The sequence below is a fragment of the Patagioenas fasciata genome, chromosome 23 (assembly GCF_037038585.1).
Source record: "Patagioenas fasciata isolate bPatFas1 chromosome 23, bPatFas1.hap1, whole genome shotgun sequence".
In the NCBI taxonomy this organism is placed as follows: domain Eukaryota; kingdom Metazoa; phylum Chordata; class Aves; order Columbiformes; family Columbidae; genus Patagioenas; species Patagioenas fasciata.
In genome coordinates, this window is record NC_092542.1 from 5,443,733 (window position 1) to 5,466,768 (window position 23,036).

The window sequence follows — 23,036 nt, forward strand, 5'->3', positions numbered from 1 at the left end:
CCCTGGACATCCCCAGCACCCCTTGGGGAGCTTCGGATGGAGCTCCTTCCCAAGGTCCCCACTGAAAGATGCTGCAGGGCAAGATTTGGGTAGCAGACATCTATTTGCCTTATTCAGCCCCCAAAAGCAGCACATATATATAATAGATTCTCTATACATACATTTTTATGGTTGATTCATGTATGTATATGAAAGATAAGCCCCTGGGGCTCACCAGCGGGGCGGGCTTGCCACCGGAGACCACGCACACCAGGGTGAAGTTCTGCGCCTGGTAGCGGCTGAAGGGCGCCGGCGTGTCGGCCGCGAGCACGGAGATGGACGTCGGGGGAGCTGCCGGGGAGCAGAGCCAGGGCATTGGCACAGTGTCCTCACCACGCACCCATCGCCATCCTCATCCTCACCTCCATCCATCCCTGTTCCCATCCTCATCTTTATCTGCATCCCAATGTTTGTTCCTGTCCCCATCCCCATCCCTGTCACCATTCCCATCCTCACGTCTGTCCTCATCCTCATTTCCATTCCTAACTTCATCCTCATCTTCATCCTCATGTTCATCCCCATGCCCGTCTCCATCCTCATGTTTGTCCCCATCCTCATCTGCCTCCTCATTCTCATCTCCACTCTCCCATTGTCCCTGTTCCCATCTTCATCCCCATCTATATCATCCCCATCTGCATCCCCATCTATACCCCTATCTGCATCTTCATCCCCATCCTCACCTCCAGCCTCATTCTTATTTGCATCCCCATCCTTATCCCTGTCCCCAGCCCCATCATGGTTGTGCTCATCCTCATTTCCATCCCCAACCTCATCCCTGTCCCCTTTCTCATCCCTTGTCTCTATCCTCATCCCTTGTCTCTATCCTCATCTTCATCCCCATTCCCACCCTCATCCTCCATCCTTCGTCACCATCCCCATGCCCATTTCCATTGCAAACCTCATCCCTGTCCTCATCCTCATCCCTCATCTCTATCCTCATTTTTGTTCCCATCCTCATGCCCATCCCTCATCTCCATCCCCATTCTCATCCCTTGTCTCCATTCTCATCTTCATCCCCATCCCCATTTCTATTGCCAACCTCATCCCTGTCCCCATCCTCATCCCTTGTCTCTATCCTCATCCTCATCCCCATCTTTATCCCTCATCCCCATGTCCATCCCTCATCCCCACCCCTCATCCTCACCTCCATCCCTGTCCCCACCCCCAGGGATGGGAAAATGAGCCAAGCCCCTCCTGTCCCCAAACCCCGAGACCCCACACTCATTTCCCGCCCCGGTCCCACTCGCTGAGGTGCTGCACTCACCCATCACGTTGAGGAACACGTTCCCGGACGCCAGGACCACCTTCTCTCGCGTGGCTCGGTCATAAATCCCCACGTGACACTCGTAGGGACCGTTGTCCGAAATGCGCACCTCGGGGAGGCTGTGGGGGACAGACAGGGCTCACCCCTTGCTCCCCCCTCCATCCCGACCCCATTTTCCCGGGGGACGTGGCATCCGGATCCCGCGGCATCGGACGGGGTCGCTTTTCAGCAGTGCCGGGGATCAATAAACTATTAATAACTGCAAAGGCTGCAGGAGCGAGCTGCGTAATGCAGTTTAGCAGCTGGAGTTTACCGGCACTGACAGCTCCTCGGGAGGGTAAGTAATTGCATTATTGAAAGGAGAAGCGTACGGGAGGTAAAGGCACCGCCGAGAGCAAAAAACCCACGAAGCGTGGACATGAAACGCCTGCGAAACACCGATGGGAAAGTCTCGGCACCAGACGTTACGGACCGCTCGGGCGATGCGGCGGCTGCAGCAAAGCGTGGCGGATAAAAAGCATCAAAAGCCCCAACTCCAAGCACACGCTTCGATCGGTGTATTATCGAGAGTCTTTAAATAGATATCATAAAAAAAAGAAGAGAGGTGCGAAAGGATTTGTGCTGCTGGAAGTGGAAATGCTCGTGGGGGTTGCAAAGGAGTCACTTTGCTGAGCGTGAGTGTCCAACCTTGCCGGTGAGCAGCATCCCACCACGGCAAGAAGGAAGGGGCAACCCCTGAGCATCCCCTGAGCATCCCAAGCATCTTCTGACCCTCCTGAGCACCCTCAGAGCATTCCCTGAGCATCTTCAGAGCATTCCCTGAGCATCTCCTGAGCATCCTTGGAGCATTCCCTGAGCAACTCTTGAGCATCCCAAGCATCTCCTGAGCATCCTCGGAGCGTTCCATCTCCTGAGCATCCTTGGAGAATTCCCTGAGCATCCCAAACATCTTCTTCCCATTCTGAGCATCCTTGGAGCATTTCCCCGAGCAACCCTTGAGCACCCCAAGCATCTCCTGCCCCTCCTGAGCATCCTCAGAACATTCCCTGAGCATGCTCAGAGCATTCCCTCAGCATTCCAAGCATCTCCTGCCCATCCTGAGCATCCTTGGAGCGTTGCCTGAGCATCTCCTGAGCAACCTCAGAGCATTCCATCTCTTGAGCACCCTTGGAGCATTCCCTGGGCAACCCTTGAGCATCTCCTGCACCTCCTGAGCATCCTCAGAGCATTCCACCTCCTGAGCATCCTGAGTATCCTCAGAACACCCTCCTGAGCATCCCCTGAGCACCCCAAGCATCTCCTGATCCCCCTGAGTAATCCCTGCACATCCCCCTTGAGTATCCTCTGAGCATCTCCTGAGCAATCCCCATCATCTCCTCCCACATGGAGCCAGCCCCAGCTCAAACCCCCACCCTTTTCCCGACAAACCCGTTTTGCCAAACCCTTTCTGAAATGCCCCCGGTGCCTCCTCCTCACTGCACAAGCCCCCCCAGCACAAACAAGCCCCCGTTGAAGCCACCAGTCACTCAGCAGCTCCTTTTTCACGGCCGCGCCGCTTTCATCTCAAGCCTCCGCCATCTGTTCCAGCCTCTAATTAACTGGGAAATCATCCACACCCTTCGTTAGCGACACGCAGGAGCGGTTCTGGTCCCCGCCAAGAAGAACAAGCCCTTTGGGTTCGCACCCGGATTTGGGTGTAAAATAGTCCTAATTGGGTCAGTTCCATGTTTTTGCAATCGGAGAGACCAGAGAAAGGGAAACCCCAGTCCTGCAAAACCAGACCGGTGCTTGGTGTGTCCTTCGCATCCTCTAAGCACACTGGGAATAAGGAAAAACAGAAATTATATAGCTATGCATAAAGCAGTGCTTTACTTGATGAGGGTGGGGTTTTAATTAGAAGATGGGGAAAAGAAATCATTAAAAATCAAGGGTCGGATATCTCTCTGGGCTTTGCTTTTCACATGTGAGCGGGCGGCATTCAAAGGCAGAATGAAAAGGAGCAGATAAGACCCATGGATAATGCTCCGTGGGACGGCACCGACGTGACCGTGCCCTTAAAGATGTAAAGAAAACAGGCAGAAAAGGTGAAAGAATACAATGAAAAAAGAGAAAAACCCGAGTGGAAATGGTTGGGAAGCGACCGAGCCATCGCCAAACCCTTCCAAAAATTGCTCATCTGCTTCACCGCAGCCCAAAATAAAGCAGGACTCCCATTGAAAAAAGAGTCATCAAGCCAACGATTCAGAAAACAAGTTCTGGAGAGAAATGCCTCCTTGCTCCCCAGGCAAGTTGTTGTTTTCCTCCGAAAAAAGGCAACTGCGTGAAAAGACTTTGACCGCAAACATCCATGGGTGATTTGCCGGCACCGCGCCGGCGATTACCGAGGCTCTTAAGCTCTTGGTCCTAGGGCGGCGAGATTTTCTGCTCACAAATTCTATTAGTTCTACAAACATGTGGTGAAAGGGAGAAAAAATGGAGGGTTTTGAGCCAAAAAAGGAAAAAGAGCAGCTGTTTTTTGCCTTGCTGGGATAGTGCAAGGTGCTTGTCTCTTGCTCAAGGGATGCTCGTGGTTGGGATGGCTCGTTCTGCACACAGGGGATGTTTGATTTGGGTTTAATTCCCTGAATTTCATGGTGCTCCCTGCTAGGGCTGGGTTTATGGCAGGGAAGGAGGGCTGGTGGGTTGGGGAATGTGTAATCTCTTCGTGAAGCCGCCAAAAACAGGCTCTAAACGATAATTAAGCGTGTCAGAAACTTGTACGACAGCCGAGTGAGCGGCTGAGCGGGGCCTGTGCCACACAGGGAAACACAACTGAAAAGTGGAGCAGCCCCTGAGCAACCTCTGAACCTCCCCCTGAGCAACCTCTGATCGTCGCCTGAGTATCCTTGGAGCACCTCCTGAGCATCCCCCCAAGCAGGCCCTGTGCATCCTCCTGGGCAACTCTTAAGCATCCCAAGCAACCTCTGAGCATCCCGAGCAACCTCTGAGCATCCCGAGCAACTCTGGAGCATCCTGAGCAACCTCTGAGCATCCCGAGCAACTCTGGAGCATCCTGAGCAACTCTGGAGCATCTCAAGCAACCTCTGAGCATCCTGAGCAACTCTGGAACATCCTGAGCAACCTCTGAGCATCCTGAACAACTCTGGAACATCTCAAGCAACCTCTGAGCATCCTGAGCAACCTCTGATCATCCTGAGCAACTCTGGAGCATCCTGAGCAACCTCTGAGCATCCTGAACAACTCTGGAACATCTCAAGCAACCTCTGAGCATCCTGAGCAACCTCTGATCATCCTGAGCAACTCTGGAACATCCTGAGCAACCTCTGAGCATCCCAAGCAACCTCTGAGCATCCCAAGCATCTCCTGACCTTCCTGAGCATCATCTGAGCATCCTCTGAGCATACCTGGAGCATCTGCTGACCCTCCTGAGCATCTTCTGAGCATCATCTGAACACTCCCTGAGCAACACCTGTGCATTCTCCTGAGCAACCTGAGCAACCTCTGAGCATCTCCTGACTCCCCTGAGCATCCTCTGAGCAACCTCTGAGCATCCTCTGAGCAACCTCTGAGCACCTGCTGACCCTCCTGAGCAACCTTTGAGCATCTTTGGAACATTCCCCAAGTATCTCCTGAGAAGGCCCTACACATCCTCCTGAGCAATCCCTGACCCTCTTGAGCATCATCTGAGCATTCGCTGACCTTCCTGAGAATCCTTTAAGCATCTTGGGAACATCCCCTGAGCAACCCCTGAGTATCCCCTGAGCAACATCTGAGCATCCAACTACTGAGGATCCGCTGACCCTCCTGAGCAACCCTGAGCCTCCCCTGAGTAATCTCCACGCATCCTCCCGAGCAACCCTTGAGTATCCTCTGAGCATCCCCTGTCACCTCCTCCCTAGCCCCGTTTTCCTCCTTCTCCACTCTATATTCACATTTATTCCCCTGCAGCCATTTAACACCATTTCTCACAAGAAAACATCCCTCTGAGAGCAGCAAAATTACAGCAGAAAACCCACCCAAAATTCCAATTCAAAGGGATTTCACACTCGCACACACACTCATCCCCCACATTTGCAGGTGCAAAGCATCACATACCCTCTATTTTCCCCACCATACGCAGAAGTTTACTACCCCGCGCTGGGGAAAAAACAAGCTTGGAAATCCAGCTGGCAAATTCTAATTTAAAAAAAGAAACAAGGAAAAAATAGTGAAAAAGAAATAGTTCAGCCCAGCTTTTTTTTTGCCTTGAATTAAGGTTCCCCTTGATGTTTGTTTTCAGGCTCCGGTTTTGTTTTTATAGCACCGGCGATAAAACAAGTGTGTAATTAGTAATAAAGCTGACACTCCTGCAAAGTGATTTGGCACTTGGAAGGAAAGCAAAGACAAGCTTCCATGACGCCTGCTTTATAAACATATATATATATATATACACATATATATTTTTATTTATTGCTTTTTTTCCCAAGCTTTGTTTTTCTAAGCCCATTTTCACCCTTGGAAACCTCCACTAATGTCACTTTTTCCCCAGGGACAGACTGTGGATATTTGGTGGGATGATAATTCCTTTGCAATACAACAAATCCTCACCCGCAGTCAAAGAGGACACAGCAGATATCGCCGTAATACCCTCAACTGCCCCAAAATGGGGGAAATTCCTAAAAAACCAGCATTCCAAAGTCAAAGGAGGGGATATTACCGCACGGTGGATTGATAGACCAGATCCTCCCTCTTCCGATAATTCTCCATGTGCGAAAAGTTGGTGGAGAACATGGCATCGAAGGTGAAGATCTTCTGCTTGATGGTGCCACCATCGGTGACCTGCGGGAAGAAGAAAATACAGCTGAGATACCCGTGGTCACTTGTGTGAACGCACGAGCAGCTTTGCACCTGCTTTTGGATTTCAAAAAATACTTTAAAATATGTTCATTTTAACTATTTTCATCCTTAATATTTCTACTTTACATATTTCTGCTTTTGACATTTTTCCTTCAAATATTTTTACTAGAAATACTTTTATTTTTAGTATTTTTATTCTTCATGTTTTTCTTAAGATTCAATGCATATGATTTATTTATTATACACTTGCTGAGATTCAAAACCAAACCCGCACGTTTCCGTCCACTTCACAGAATCCCAGAATGTCAGGGGTTGAAGGGCCCTGGAAAGCTCATCCAGTGCAATCCCCCATGGAGCAGGAACACCCAGCTGAGGTTCCACAGGAAGGGGTCCAGGCGGGTTTGAATGTCTGCAGAGAAGGAGACTCCACAACCTCCCTGGGCAGCCTGGGCCAGGCTCTGCCACCCTCATCCCCAACAAGTTGCTTCTCCTCTTTCAGTGGAACCTCCTGTGTTCCAGTTTGCACCCATTGCCCCTTGTCCTGTCACTGGTTGTCACCGAGAAGAGCCTGGCTCCATCCTCTTGACGCTCCCCCTTTATATATCTGTAACCATTAATGAGGTCACCCCTCAGTCTCCTCTTCTCCAGCTCCAGAGCCCCAGCTCCCTCAGCCTTTCCTCACACGGGAGATGCTCCACTCCCTTCAGCATCTTGGTGGCTGCGCTGGACTCTCTCCAGCAGTTCCCTGTCCTTCTGGAGCTGAGGGGCCACAACTGGACACAAGATTCCAGGTGTGGTCTCCCCAGGGCAGAGCAGAGGGGCAGGAGAACCTCTCTGACCTACTGACCACCCCCTTCTAACCCACCCCAGGTACCATTGGCCTTCCTGGCCACAAGTGCCCAGTGCTGGCTCATGCTCACCCTGCTGGCCCCAGGACCCCCAGGTCCCTTTCCCCTACACTGCTCTCTAATAGCTCATTCCCCAACTTACACTGGAACCTGGGGTTGTTCCTGCCCAGATTCAAGACCCTACACTTGCCCTTGTTCTATTTCATTAAATGTTTCCCCGCATCACTAACTCCCATCTCCAGTCACTCACTGGAATTGTAATTTTTAAGTGGGAAAAAGTTCTTTTTAAGAGTGGGGAGGACTCATTTCTTCTTTGTTTCCCCCAATACCTTCAGATTTGTTTCTCCCTCTTGCGAGGAGTGAGATTTAGTACAAAATTCTGGAGGAAAAGGCAGAGAAAAGCAATGGAGTCGGGAAATGGGCATTTTGGGGTTAGAACAGCCCGGATCGATCCATCAGAATGTTAGAATAGTCTTTCTTTTTTAATAGGCCACGCACAGAAGGGGATTAAACCCCCCAAATCAGCATCTCTCCAGGACCACCCAGCACTTCTCTCCCCTTTTGGGCAAAATTCAATGCCAAATTTTCTTTATTCCCCCCTTTTTTTTAACGGCAAAAAGGAAGGGAAGAAAAGAAACAACAAAAAGAAGCTGTCACTAAACCCACCTCTTCAAATTTATTCGCCAAGCCCGAGGCTTTTATGGCAAAGCAAATACACGTTGGCACGGACGTGGGATAAAGGACCGCAGGAAGAGTTATCGGACCTGTAAATCCACGGCCTTGGGAACGAAGGGAAGTTTTCAAGGACGTGTTTTGCTTCTTTTCCCAGTTTTTAGCTATGTCTGGAAACCTCCTGGATCAGGGAACTCTTTGGGTATCGCTAAAAAAAGGGGTTTATTTAAGGGATTATTTTTGGGATGCAGCAGAGCAATCGCTCCCAGAGGGATGCTCGGGGTGGGGACCACTGGAGGTGACCAGGAGTTTAAAACCATAGGAGTTTTCCAGCACATCTGGACAGATGTGGGTTATATATATCTATATTTATAGATATAGATATATGAGTATGGAAAAAGGAAAAGAAATGCAGCTCAAAGCATCTCTCACATCAACGCTCACCCTCCGTTACCCATCGCATCCCCCCGAGGATGCACAGGAAGGGAAGATGCTGCAGCCCGGTCGCATCCTTGGGGATTTATATAAAAGCACATTAAAAAATAGTCTTTCTCTAGGAATTAAGACCTATTTTCAGCCTGAAAATGACCCTGGGGTCACTTTTGATTTGGAAAGGAGCTACATATAAAGTTGGTGTGAGCGTGGGAGCCGCCAAGCTGGGGACAAAGCCAAAAGGATGATCATTCTGCAGTACCCAAATTGCCCCAAATTTTATGGCCACGTTGAGGAGCTGGAGAAAAAGGCGTGTGGGGAGAGGGAAAAGCACAGTGAAGGCACCAAAGCTGAGCTCAGGCAGCTGCATTATTTATAAACTCCAATAAAAACCTTATTCTTGCCCAAACCGCAGCAATTGCTACAGTGCGGGGACACATTAACCTCCTGCCCCCTCCTGCGTGTCCCCCCCCGGTTGCTGTCACCTCACCAGTGACCCAGTACTTCGCTGTCCCCAAAATACGCCGGTGTCGTTAATATTGGCAGAGCCTCTCGCCGGGATGCTGGGGGGGGTAGATAAGGCTGCGGATGGGGGACCAAAGGGATGTTGGGGGTGGATTTTGGAGGAGAAACCAGAGATTTTGAGGGTGTTAGAACCCTAAAATTACAGGTGGTCTCCGTAGCACCCTGGGGAATGGGTCTGGATTCCTTCAACCCTCCTCGTCTTGGGGCCCAATTGACAATTTTCCTCCAAGTAAATGCTATGGAAAAAGGGAGAAATACCCGCAAGGAGTGACTGATGCTTGAGGGGTTTGTAGCATCCCGCGTCGCAGCTGCAGGGAGAAACGCATCGCGCTGGAAAAACCCCTTTTTAGCTTTATTTCTGCCTCCTTCCCCAGCTCATTCAAGCATCTGCATTTAACCCAGCTGGCTGATGTTCCTCCTCCCACCCTGAGCTGCCCCACCTTGCTCAGAGCCACCCAAACTGCCACCATCACATTTACCTTCCAAAAAACACACATTAGTCGATTTAGTTGCCCAAACTTGCACAATTTGAGCACTGCAACCCTTTTCCATCGCCCAAAGGGCATCGCCAACGCCGGCACCCCCCGCTCAGCATCGCTAAAAATCAATGGTGCAAAGGGACGGTGCAACTATGGAAAGCGCAGCCCACGCTCCCCGCTGCCGGAGCGATGCCCTGGCCCAGCGGTAATAGAGAGCTCAATAAACTGCACTGCTGCTCGTGACCTTCTCTCCCCGCCTAAGTATGAGGAATTAAAAGAGTTCCCCACGCTGACATTTAAATTATCATCTGCGAGGCGCAGGGCCGACCCAGCCGGTGCGTAATGAATGGCACCAGTCAGACCTCTCGCGGTTTCCAGCCCCAAATCTCTCCATCAGCCGCTTCGCTCCCATTTTGGAGAATTTCTCCGCAGGTGTAAAACTCCAGTTTTTTTTCCCTCAAGAGTAGCAGGTTTATAAATCAGAAGCCATGAACTGGGTTCGCTTGAAAGTTTGGAGGGGGATGCAAATGTCTGGGAGATGGTTTTTAAGAGCGAGAGGCTAAAAAGCAGCATCCCGGTGCTGCATCCAGCCCTGCCTCCCAAAATTTGGGGCTCTGGCTTTCCCAGAAGCATCATAGGGTGGAGGAAGTGCTTATGACATCCCCGGAATGTCGGGTGCCCTTCGCTTGGTCACTTCACCCCGTTTTTCCCCTCCCTGGAGCCGCCGTTGTTGCCAGCGGTGACTTTATCACTGTCACCAGCAACATTTCCTGCTCGGAGCCGCCGCCGAGGCTGGAACATCGCATTTCTCCTAATGGGCAGTGGCAGAGGGAGCCCCCGCGGGGACAGCCATTTGTCACCATCCATCAGGTGGCTCCGAGTGGCGCCGCCAACTTCTGTGAAACGTCGGCCACCACTTGCCGTAGGGTTTGGAGCCTCCAGGGGCGTTTGCCAGGCAGGGATGAGCCCTTAACTGAGCAAAGTGCTTTGTAATCCCCTGTGCCAAGCCAGGGGCTTAAAAATGAGAGCTGGGGGAAGGGGGGGACATGGGGATGTGGGGTGTGTCCCCTCACCTGCAAAGGCCACGGTGCTATGGAGAGAAGCGCTTGTGTGCGGGTGCTACAGAGAGCAATGTCCACATCCTATGGGTGCTACACAGAGCAAGGTTCACATCCTATGGGTGTTATAGAGAGTAATGTCCATGCACTATGGGTGCTATGGAGAGCAACGTTCACATACTATGGGTGCTACAGAGAGCAACGTCCATACATCATGGGTGCTACACAGAGCAATGCCCACGTACTATGGATGCTACGAAGAGCAATGTCCACTTACTATGGATGCTACACAAAGCAATGTCCACTTACTATGGGTGCTACAGAGGCAATGTCCACGTCCTATGGGTGCTACAGAGACCAATGTCCACATACTATGGGTGCTACACAGAGCACCGTTCACGTCCTATGGGTGCTACACAGAGCAATGTCCACATACTATGGATACTATAGAGAACAACGTCCACTTACTATGGATGCTACAGAAAGCAAGGTCCATGCACCATGGGTGCTACAGAGAGCAAAGTCCACATACTATGGGTCCTATGGAGGGCAATGTCCATTCATCATGGGTGCTACATAGAACAATGTCCATGCACCACAGGTGCTACAGAAAGCAAGGTCCATACATCATGGATGCTATGGAGAGTGATGTCCATGCACGACGGATACTACAGAGAGCAATGTCCACTTACTATGGGTGCTACAGAGAGCAATGTCCATGTACCATGGGTGCTACAGAAAGCAATGTCTATACATCATGGGTGCTATGGAGAGCAATGCCTGTGCACCATGGGTGCTACAGAGCTCAAGGTGCACATACTATGGGTGCTACACAAAGGGATGTCCGCATACTTCAGGTGCTGTGGAGAGCAATGTCCATGTTCCACAGGTGCTACAGAGAACCATGTCCATACACCATGGGTGCTACAGAGAGCAGTGCCCACATGCTATGGGTGCTACGAAGAGCAACACCCATGTGCAGGCTCTGCAAACAGCATCACCAGCCCCAGCTCCGCATTCTTTTCCTTCTTGCTAATTACACCGAGCACCGAACTCCGATTAACCGCGGCAGAGCGGCTCCCCGCGCGTTCCCCTCCATCCCCAGCGCTCTCTGCTCTACACCCCCAGGCCAAGCCGCGCGTCCCCGCCGGGAAATCACGCCCGGCCCTCGCCTGCCACCAAAAAACCTGCAAACCACTTTTTTCTTGCAATTACCATCATCTCATCCGCGCCCCGGGCTGTGTGTACAGCGCGGCTGCTGCCGGCTGCCCGCGTCCCCCGCCGCTGCCAGCTGTCTGCACAGCCACCGCAGGCACTCCGAGGATTCCCCAGTCCTTTCCCACTTCAATATTAATTTTTTGAGCTCTGCATTGCTGCAAAAAAAGCAATTTTCTCCCTCCCCAGCCCTCGCACTGACCGCACTAATCAGGTCTGGAGCGCGACCCCTGAGACGCCTGCGACAGCAGCCAGCGAACGGCTTGACAGCTCCGCGTCTTCCCGGACTCATTACACGCTCGTTTGTAAGGATGTCACCACCCTCGTCACCCGCAAGGGGTTTTTTGGGCATTCACCTAACACGCCAGGGGTTCGGACCCGTGTTTGTACATGTTCTCAGGCAAATCGCACCTTCTGGAGACAAATCTACCGTGGAAGGGGGTGGTTGGATGTTAATTAACGCCTCTGCAGACGCTGCATGTTCTTGTTTGTATCGTGAAAAAGCGCCTTTGCTCAGCCCAGGCTTCCTCGAGTCTTCTGCATTGTAACTGCTCAAGCTGGGGGGATTTGTGACCCAAGGAAAACATCGTGCCTTGCTGCCACCCCCTTCTCCATGTCCCTCGGCCATGGGGCTCCCAGGGGAGTTGCTGGAGTGGGGGTTTTGGGGGTGCTGGGTTGCAGCACGGTGCTTTTTGGGGGGGTTTACCTGCTGCACATGTCTAAGAAGCCCCTTTACTCCTCACAGCCTTCAGCCTCGGTCTGCAGCACTCCAGGGGTTATGCACCCACTCTGTGAGTTATACACCCATCCCAGGGGTTGTGCACCAATTCTATGGGTTGGGCACCCACCTTGATGGGTTATGCAGCCACTTGAAGGGCTTTGCACTGATTTGAAGGGTTATGCACGCATCATATGGAACATGCAACCACCCCATGGGTTATGCATCCACCCTGATGGGTTGTGCACCAGTTCTATGAGTTATGCACCCACTTTAAGGGTTTTGCACCCACCTTGTAGGTTATGCACCCACCCCATGGGTTAAGCACCTGCCCTGTGGGTTATGCACCCACCCTGATGGGATATGCATCAATCCTATGGGTTATGCACCATTCGATGGGTTATGCACCCACTTGAAGGTTTTTGTACTCACCCTGTGGGTTATGCACCCACCCATGGGTTATACATCAATTCTATGGGTTATACACCCACCCTGATGGGTTATGTCCTCACCCTGTGGGTTATACACTCAACCCTATGGGTTATACACCCACCCTGATGGGTTATGCCCTCACCCCGTGGGTTACACACCCACCCTGGTGGGTTATGTCCTCACCCCGTGGGTTATACACTCACCCATGGGTTTTACATCCACCCTGATGGGTTATGCCCTCACCCCATTGGTTATACACTCACCCATGGGTTATACATCCACCCTGATGGGTTATGCCCTCACCCCGTGGGTTATACACTCAAACCCTATGGGTTATACACCCACCCATGGGTTATGCACCCACCCCATGCCCTACACCAAACCACTGCTGAATCCACTGCTGCACACTCCCCTTCTTTTGCCTTTCCCACCCCCTGCAACCCATCAACATCCTTCAACTCAACAAGCTCCCTCTGCTCTTGGGAACATAAACCACGGGATGCAGGAGCCCCCACGCATCCCCAGCCTGCCCTGGTGCTGCACACAAAGATGCTGTCAGGATGATTCACAAACGCTATAAATATAACTCTGTACCCGCAACATCTCCACCCCGGCTCCCCCTGCACAGGGGAGCTGAGAATGTGGGTTCAAAGTCTGTGAGTGAGACAAGATGGGGGGGAAAAGGGAGAAAATCCCTAAAATCGGGAGAGAATCTGGGAAATCCCGAGACGCTCTATGAAAAACCCAACTTTCTGAATGCGGGATGTCCCTGTGAAAAGAGAAAAAGGGAAAGCGGCTAGAAAATATGGAAGAAAGGGGGATTTGCGGTGATAAAAATAAAAGCTGGGTGATTTTCTTCCCCTCCCACCCTCTCCGTGGGTTCTCAGCGAGCGATTTGCTCGGCCGCCCCGGCACATCGTCCCCTGAGTGAGGGCTCCAGCGCCCCTCCGTGCACGGGGATTATGCAAATCCAGCTCCTGCTCGCGAGAAAGTGGGTTAATCCAATATTATTGAGTGGAAAAGGGAAGGAAAAACTCGATGGAGACGGCAGCGCCGTGCAAAAAGCCTCCTCCCCAAAATAAGCAGGAGAGGAAGCCCACTGCAAGCTGAAATGTAAGGTTTGGGCTGGTTTTTGGTTTAGATTTGGGTATTTCTCTGTATCCCCTACACACCTAAATACACATATTTATAGCAAAAACCAACTAGGACTTGACAGAAATACGCCTGTGCACACACCTGGCTCCAGCAACTGAATACATATCAGTACAGCGAGCACATTTTCCTATTTATAAACCTGCTTGGATGCGAAAAAGAGCTTTAAGGCAGAGCCTCTCCTTGTTCAGGGAGCAGAAAGAAGATGGTAAAACACACTAAAAATATCCTATGGAGGAGGGTGGCCCCTCCAGTCGAGGCCACCAACCCAATTAGCTCTTTCTTGTCCTCCTCCATGAGCAAATGTATAAAGAGCTGAGTTTTCCCCATCCTGGAAAACGTCTGAGTTTTCTCTGATCAAACCCCTGCGGGGGTTTTATTCGTGTTTGGCAGCTTATCTTGAAATTCCCCGGAGAAAGCCAAAAATGCTGCTGGAGACTGTGAGATGTGAGGCTGGACCCAGGATCGGTGCGGATGGGAGTGATGCTGTGCAGGGGGAGTTACAGCCTCCAAATCCCCCCTCCCCGAATCAAACCAGAGGCTCTAAGTCTCACATCCCACATCCTAGAGTATTCTGGGGACAGGGATGGGAAGGAGAAAGAATTTCTTGGGGAGGCTTGAAAAGCCCAGAACGGCTCCCCAAATACCCTCAGATTTCCATCATTTCCCCCCACAGAATGAAAACCACCTTCTTTTTCACACCATTTCACACCCAACATGCAAATCTGGTTTGTGCAACAGTGCCAACCCGAGCCCCTCGCTTCCAAACCCCCATTGGCAAAGCCCCCAGCACCAAACCAAGCCTCAAACCCACCTGAAAAACATAATTAAAAGCCTGGAAAAAGCTTCACACAGCTCTCGGGATGATTTCAAAGCCGTTTTTACATCTCTTCCCCCACCCAGATTTTCAAAGGCCGGCCTGCTACGCCAAATCAATATTCCCATCAGTGAGAGCATCGTTTGCTTTTCTCTCCCGCATCCAGCCTTGACCTCCTGTTGCACAGGAGCAAAGCAGCCGGGTGGCTCCGTGTCCCCGTCCCCAAGGGCAGGAGAAAAGTCCCCGGCATCGCTTACCCGGTACCAGACGATCTCCCGCATCTTCCCGTCCGTCTTGAAGTTGCATTTCAAGGTGACGGCGTCTCCCACCACCACGGGCGGCAGCGGCTCGATGCTGACGGTCAGGTAGGCTGGAAGAGGTGAAAAAGAGGAGACAAAGAGACGTGAGCTGCCGAGAAGGATGGGGCAAGGGGTTAAAATAGTGTTCTTTAAATGGTTTTATGATTTTAATAGCTCTGCAAACGCTGGTCGTATCCCATATGGGGATAACGCATCGTGTCCCCTCGCGGTGATGAGTTTTGGCTGCTCCCAAAGCACAAAAGAAGCCCCACAAACTGAGGCAAATCCTCCCTGGCCTTATTTACCAGCTTCTGGCACCAAAAAGGACCGAGCGTTTCGCTGCTTTGCAAAACTGCCCACGTTTGCCTAAACAAACCCCGCACACCCAGCTTCTGAGGTTTGCCTTCATCCACGCGTAAAGCCCCGACCCTGCAAACTCAAGCCCAACCTCCCTCTGAAGATCTTGGCTTTGACTTGGTCTCCACCATCACCCACCCCACATCAATTCTGTCCCCATCACAGACCAAATTCCTCCTTGGAAGGAAAGAAAACGCTTTAAAACCCTCTAAACGACTTGTTTCCCACGTGAACAGGTCCAACAGAGGATTTGCAAAGCCCGAGCTGAGGTTTTACAGCCCAGCTTCTTCCCCATCTCCCCCGTAGCTGGGTGCAGGATCTGTCCTCAAAGCAGAGGGAAAAATCAGAACATGGGTGGCTCCATCTGCCCATTTTCTCCCTGTTTCCCCTCGATTTGCTGCAAAATATTACAGGAGCGCGGAGCAGGCAGGGTCAGGAGGGCAGGCAATTGCATTTCTATTCTATTTTCCTCTATTTCCTCCGGCTGCTGGAAGATCCCAGATTGACAGCCCGGTAGATCGGAGCCTTTCTTTAGCATCCCTGCCCCGACTGTACCCGTTTGACACCGTTTCCAACCAGGGCGCCCCAAAACAACCCTTAACCCGCTACAAAATCCATTCTTTTGTAAATTATTGCTTGCACCAGGTGGAAAAGCAACACTAAAGAACTCCGGAGCGCCTGGAAAATGGGAGCGGGTTGAGAAATGAAGCTGAAGAAATGAAAACTCCTTTGCAGAAAATGCCCTGAAAGGAGGAAAGGTGGTTTCATACGTCCCGCAGCCGGCGATTCGAGCCTCGCAACACTTGTAAAACAAGTTGCCGGTGTTTTCGCAATAAATCTCAAGCGCGACCCGCGGGAGAGGAGGCTGCAACACGTACCTGCTGCAACAGCAACGCAGCGTGGCCTGGAATACTGAGCACGGGGCTGTAAGACACCAGAAACCCTCTTTATACTGGGTTGCAAAGCAAATTTGCCGCTGCAATCTGCGGGTTGCAAGGAGATATGGAAAACAGTGACTTTTTCTTGGTGGTGGGGAGTGTTGGAGGGTGTTTTGCAGCGTTTTGCAGGGAACAGCAGCACTAAGCGGGGATGGGGTGGAAATTAAGGGTTGTTTTAAGGCCTAAAAATGAGGTTTAGTTTTACATCTTTGCCACCCCAGCCCGACAGCGACTCAAATCCTCGCCAGCAGCCGCGTTCGTTCAGGACGGCTTCTTTCCAGCCTCTCCTCGCCTGGGCAGGGTTTATTTTAGCAGGCTAAAGCGGGGATTAATTCCTCGTGGCTGCCAACGCAGCACACGCTGCCCCTCGAATTCGGGGCTTTGCAGATGCAGCGATGGGAGAGGAGGAGGAGGGGGATGCGAGGAAGGTCAGATGAGGTCCCGCAGCCCCGATTCCCCCTGCATTTCCAAAATTGAGACAGGCAACAGGCACAAAAAGCAAAGGGAGGGGGATGAGTGAACGTTTTGCTCGTCTGCTCAAAGGAAACTGGGGATGGAACCTCAACACGTGTGGAAAAACTCTCCGTGAAGCGGTGTCGGAGCCGTGGGGTCTGATTCCATCTCCCTCCTGCCCCTGGCGCGGATCAGCGGGGCGACTAAATAAAGCGGGAGGGTGACAAAGACCGAGCTAAGGTTGCGTTTTCCCTCGTGCCCGCGAATTATTGAGGTACAGGAGTTCCCGGCTCGTAACCACAGCATCTCGGATGGTTTTCCATCCATCTATAGACCCTGTGCACTGCAATGGTAGCCGGAGCATCCCCGTCGCAGGCGTTTTGGTGGTGGCTTAGACCATTTTCTGGTGGTTGGTGGCTTTTTAAAGTCATAAAATGGCCAAGCTCGGGGTGTTCCCAGCCACCCACCTCTGCTCACGTGCAGCCAATGCATCGGCACAGGCATTTACTGCAGCAAATCCAACCGCAAACATCCCCAACCTGCTTCTTCCAAATCTCGAAAAAGCCAAATGAGGGGGTTTATTTTTGCTTTACACTCTCCACGTGCTGCATAAACCACTTTGAGGTGGCACAGAGGGGCTGCAGCCCACCAGTTTGTACCTCTTTACTCAGTAATTTGGGCTGGGCTGGGATCTGGATATGCGGTCCTTAAAAATAGTGGGTGATCCAGCATTTCTTCTCCCGCGCAGGTCCTGCCTGGCAAAGCCAAAGCTCTGGAGCTTTGGGGTTTATTGCACCGGTACCGGGGTTGCCAGAGGTGATGCAGTGGGGTGATGCTGATGCCTGGATGGTGAAACCTCAAATTCAGAGCAAAATCACCCCAAAAGATAAGGAAAACAAGGAGAGAAAGAGCTCGAGGGCAAGCGGACAGAAACAGATGCGCGATCCCCGGAGGAGCCAGCCCCCAAAATGCTACAGATGTGTGTAAGGGAGGGGGAAAAGCCGCGAAAATCGAGCCCAATGCCAAAAACGAACACAAGAATCCAGATGGAGCCGTCCAGAACCTGCTGGTTTGCTGCTTGACGTGTGAATCTCATCCCTCGTGCCCCCCTTTTCCCTTGGCTTTCCAATGGTGAAGGATGGCAACGTGTCACCGCTCCTCAAAATCCCCCGTTCGCTCCGGGATTTACTGGCTGTGCCAGGTATCGCTGAATTTTAAGGACTTTAAAGAGGGCTGAGCACCAGATTTACTCCTTAGTAGGAGGAGCCCGACCCAACGTCTCCATCATCCTCTGCATTATCTGCATCCCAAAGGCAGCTCCGAACCTCGAAGCTCCTCTCCTTCCCCTTTGCTCTTTTTGAATAAGACATATTTGATAGCGAAAGCTGCGCCGGGCCACCCTCTGATTAAATTCTGACCTATGGAAATTCAGCCTTCTGATTAGATCGCATCCCTGGGGAGAAAAGAGTATTTTTGCTAGCGAGCAGTGGGAATTCTTGCAACATCCAGTTTAAAGGGGAAAAAAAAGGAGAGAGAGGGGGAAGGGAGAGATAAATGAAATGTCCTTTTAAATCAGGAGTGACACATTAATAAAAGGAGCACATTGTAACATGCTCGGCGCTTTCAATTACCAAATAGCTGCGAGGGGGGCGGCAGGTTTCACCGGAAAAAGACCCATTTTTGCCCCGTTTTGAGCGGCCCGTGGGGGATTTTTGGCACGTGAGAGCAGCCCCATGGACACTTCATATCCCAGCCCTTCCAAAAAATTAACCTTCAACCAGTGATGGGTTTTACCCCTTCGGGATGTGTCCCCAAGGTTCAGCCTGGCCCCATCTTTGTGTTTGGGGGCATTTGGAGCAATGACGATGTTTCCAGGGCTGGGAGGGGAAAGATGCTGTGGGATGGAGCCGGAGGGGGGACGCGTCTGTCCCCAGCATGTCCCCCCCATCCTTCAGGTGCAAACGCGTTCCCCTCAGCTGGAGGCAACGGGGAGAGATAATATTAACACATCATCATTTTAATCAGCCTGTGATTAGCGGGGCCCATACATAATTCACACCAAATCCTCCGCCGCTTTCCGGCGCAGCCCCAGGATGGTATTTCGGGGTGCAAATACAAGGAGGGAGGGGGGAAAAAAGAACCAAGAACCCCCACTAATGAGCATAGGGCTGCTTTTCATCATTTTCCGAGATTTAAGTCATCCAGGAGGCACTTTGCTCCTTGCAGAAGAGCCGGTTGGGATGCTAAAAGATCGCTAATCACCCCAAAAAAACAAAAGCAAGGGGGTGATTTTGCTCCCTGTTCTCAAGCAGAGGAAGATGATGGTCGGCACGAGGGGAAACCACCGGTACCTGAGGGTTTGTGGCCACGTGCGAGGCCTCGGGGCCCGGACGTCACCTCCCGTGCGCGGGGGCTGAGGAGCATTAAGCAAACGCGCTTTGACTCGCAGCACTTTGCAACATCTTGTTCATTAAAAATTAAACGGCGACAGTTGCTCCCGTTCCTGTGAGCGCAGCAAATCCCTCCCCCCGCCCTCCCCAGCTCCGGCGATGCCTTATTTATGATATTCTGCCATGATTTACAATGATAATGTCTTGCTGCTTTTTCTTGCTAAGCCAGGAGGGCTGCAAGGGGCATGGACGGGTGAGGGATTCGCATCTGTCCCAATGAGCGGCCAAATTTTGCTCAATCTTGAGCTTTTCCTTCTGGAAAGCTGCTGCATTGGGATTTATATATATATTATAATATATATTCTATTTATTTCATTTTTTTGAAGTGGAGGAATAAGCGTTTTAACACATATTTAACAACAACAACCGAAATGAGATGTGCCAGGTGAAGAGCATCGCGCTTCCTTTCGCAAAGCGAAGAAACCAATATCGGAGGGAGCCCATTTATATTTCTATAAGTGCGAACTGCTCGAGTTTTACTCCAATTTCCAGCTTTGCCTTCAATAAAACCAAAAGCTGAGCATTAGTGGGGCTGAGTGTCACAGAGGCACCCGAGGTTGGTTTAAGGGACAACAGGGTCCAAACCAACTTTGATTAAAGCAGTGAGAAGCAGGATTTAGCACTGCAAAAGTGACTTAAATACAGGTTTGGATACCAGTTGAGGAAAATTATGAAGGGGCAGCAACTAATCCAACAGGAGGTCCACAGAGTGCATGCACGGGGCTTCACCAAAACAACGCCGGAGCCGTCCCTGAGTCCGGGAAGAGTCCACACTGCCTGCACATGGTGTGGGGTTGTTGTAAAGGGATACACGTACTCGTATTGAGTACGGAAAGTGTACACTCGCAATCCTGCGAGGGCTAATACACGTGCAAATATGCATGGAATATTACACGTGCTTATGTGGAAGCACGGGAGGAAAATACACTCGTGATTCTGCGAGGATTTATACATGTGCTCGTATTGAGCACGGAAGGTACGCGTGCATATGTGCACAGAAAGTAGATATACTCGCAATCCTGCGAGGAGAAATTTACTCACACCCGTGGCAGCAAGGCAAGCGGAGTCTCCATCCCGGGAGGGCTCTCGGCAGCACCATCTCGCTCGTGCTCCAAGAGATCGCGCGCAAGGGGCAGAGCCTCACCAAGAGTCCTGTTTTTATAGCCTGATCAGATCTGACTGTGGGCATTCCAGAAGCTTCTCTGCACCCCCACCCTGGCTGTGGGTGCCCCTGAAGCCTCCAAACATCCCCCACACTGGCCATGGGTGCCCAGAGCTCCCTTCTAAGGGCCCTGGCCAGGGTGCTCTGAGTCCAAACAAAAGAAGCTGTTGGCCTCAAGCAGCAGAGAGAGAAGGAGATGTGTCCACTCCTTCCATGATGAAGGGAGGGAGGGGGAGAGAGGGGGGTTTGCATCCTGCCACACTGAGCGTCCCCAACCCTGCTCAAAATTTGGGCCGGATTTTGCAAAACTCGAGCTGGTTCGTGGAATAAAAGCGCAAAAGCGCGGCGCTGCAAGGAAGAGCCCTGCTGGCAGAGAGCAAATTGTATTAACGCTGTGTAAATAGGATATTAACAGGCCGACCAAACAATTAAAGAGCCTGTAATTAAAATTCATCTTCCTTCACACCGCGGCGTGTTAAAGTACAAACGTTTAATTAGATGCCTCTTACCTCACAGCCATTTGCATAAGTGGGAGGAAACACTTTGCGGTTGTATGTGTAATTATTCTTTATGGGTTTGCTGGGCCAAACCAGCCCCCAAATCCTTCAATATTGCAGAACAAACGTATAGAATATATAGGGAGTATATAGAGAATATGCTTGGGTCTATTTTTCTCTGACTAAATAGGATGCAATAGGCACATTAAACCCGACAGATCCTACGGACGCCTCTCATGTCTTGTTAGCTCTTTGTCGTGCAAATCGATAATTTTAATCGATACATCGATCGAGTGCGGCCGGTTTGGCCTTTCGACCCCTTTTAAATCCAGATTAACTGAGCAAACCACTTCATCAGGGTTGGGGGACAGACGGACCCCAAGGGGTTCTGCTGCACTTAGGGTTTAATGATCAAAATCTGTCACAACTCTACAAAACGATGCGTTTTTTAAGCTTTATCAGTTCAACGTTTATCCCCGTGTCCCAGCCTGAAGCTTTTTGCTTTGCTTTGGGGTGTATAATGCAAAACTAAACCCAACTTCCAACAATTCCAATGTTGGTGACAAAACCCAGTTGAGATGGGGCTTTGAACGCTGCCCATAACTGTTTTTTTTGCCTCAAATCCTGGATTTCTCCTGGAAAAAATATTCTAGCCAAAAAGTATAAAGCAATAAAGCCTAATTTTCGGCACTCAACATCACTTTGTGTGCAGCCATCTCAGCATCACACAGAGTATCTTCAACACCGCGCGATCACATAAGGGCTTCCCAAATGTTATGTCAATATATCTTAAGGAAAAAAATCAATCTTTAGATGGGTTTTGTCCTCATTACGAACGCTACAGTCGTTTTGACGTTCTTAAGGGCAGAGATTGAATCTTACGCGCCGGCGTCTGTAGCAAAACCCCAGTGTGGTGCAGCAACACCGCAGGTTGCAGAGAAACGAGGCTCCAAATGGCTCACATTGGGCTAAAAACACAGTACAAATGCTTCAGCTCAGCGGGGTTTTCATGCACATCGGCACGATAAATGACCTCGGACAGAAAAGGAGAGTTTGGGCCACTTCGGGTGTGGAAATGCAATGGGTGATTTGGGTGGTGGGAGCCTTGGGATGCCGCGGTGTCTTCTCCTGACTCTCAAATATCCATCTCCTGCCTCTTTTCTATCTCCTCCTTCCACCATTTCCACCTCTCCAACATCCATCTCCTGCCTCTTCTCCATCTCCTTCATCCACCATCTCAATTTTTCCAACATCCATCTTTTCCATCTCCTCCATCCACCATTTCCATCTTTCCAACATCCATCTCCTGCCTCCTCTTCATCACTTCCTTCCACCATTTCCACCTTTCCAACATCCATCTTTTCCATCTCCTCCTTCCACCACTTCCCCTTCTCCAACATCCATCTCCTGCCTCTTCTCCATCTCCTTCATCCACCATTTCCACCTTACCCTCTCCAACATCCATCTTTTCAGTCTCTTCCTTCCACCACTTCCACCTTTCCAACGTCCATCTCCTGCCTCTTCTCCATCTTTTCCTTCCACCACTTCCACCTTTCCCTTGCCAACATCCATCTTTTCTATCTCCTCCATCCACCATTTCCACGTTCCCCTCTCCCGTTTCCTTCTATCAGCCTCTCAACCACCAGCTCTATCCATCACCAAGCGCCGGCTAATAGACCAGGTGTAAACACCATCGTTTTCACAAACCCGGCGCCACCTTTGGCGCGTGTCTCCCAACAAACAACTCCATGGCGGATGGAGCCATCCGTATCAACTATGCGGTTTGGGCATGGACCGAGACAAAACCCGCTTTAACGTCTCCATCGCGCCTTTTCTAAGTGAAAGCTCATCGGCAAGGGCTGTTCCAGTTCATTGGAGCACAAGATGAGAAAGCCCATTTCTAGCTCGGCTCCTTCGACTCGCGGCGCCGAGTTAGTGCTTGTACTACATCTCCGTCAAGGCGTTTGCCTCAAATCCTCGGGAAATGGGTCATTCCAGCGAAAAGATGGAAGTTCGGAGGCAAAACATCTGGAACAAACCCATGTCCTGCTACAAAAACCTGGAATAACCTTTGATGCATCATTTGGATGCTCAATGGATCCTGCAACCTAAAAATCAGGTGGTTTCCAAGACAGAAACTCAGAGGTGCAACGTTAGCAACATAAATCCTGAAGTCACGAAGCCAAAGGTCACATCTTGTCCACCCCACAAAGCCAAACTCATCACCTACAAAATGAGAGATGCTCCAGATGGTGGAGAAGTGATGATTTGGGGGTGAATGCAAGAAAAAGGAGGTTCGGAGGAAAGCAACAGGCACTGGGCAACTGGGAGCAGCAGGAGTTTGAGGGTACCTTACTGGGATGAATGGGAAATCTCTTCCATCTGGGTAATAC

The 23,036-nt window shown here is 51.0% G+C and overlaps 1 protein-coding gene across 3 annotated transcripts in view; it reads right to left on the minus strand.

Annotated features, from left to right (window-relative positions):
• Positions 1-23,036, minus strand: part of IGSF21 (immunoglobin superfamily member 21) — a 41,338-nt gene that overhangs the window by 3,233 nt on the left and 15,069 nt on the right. For all 3 annotated transcript variants that reach the window (XM_065855145.2, XM_071798506.1, XM_071798507.1), the window contains exons 2-5: positions 14,745-14,857; positions 6,000-6,121; positions 1,304-1,422; positions 215-330 (exon numbers count right to left, since the gene is read on the minus strand). In XM_065855145.2, coding sequence (XP_065711217.2) covers positions 215-330; positions 1,304-1,422; positions 6,000-6,121; positions 14,745-14,857 — 470 coding nt within the window. The remainder of the gene's footprint in view (positions 1-214; positions 331-1,303; positions 1,423-5,999; positions 6,122-14,744; positions 14,858-23,036) is intronic.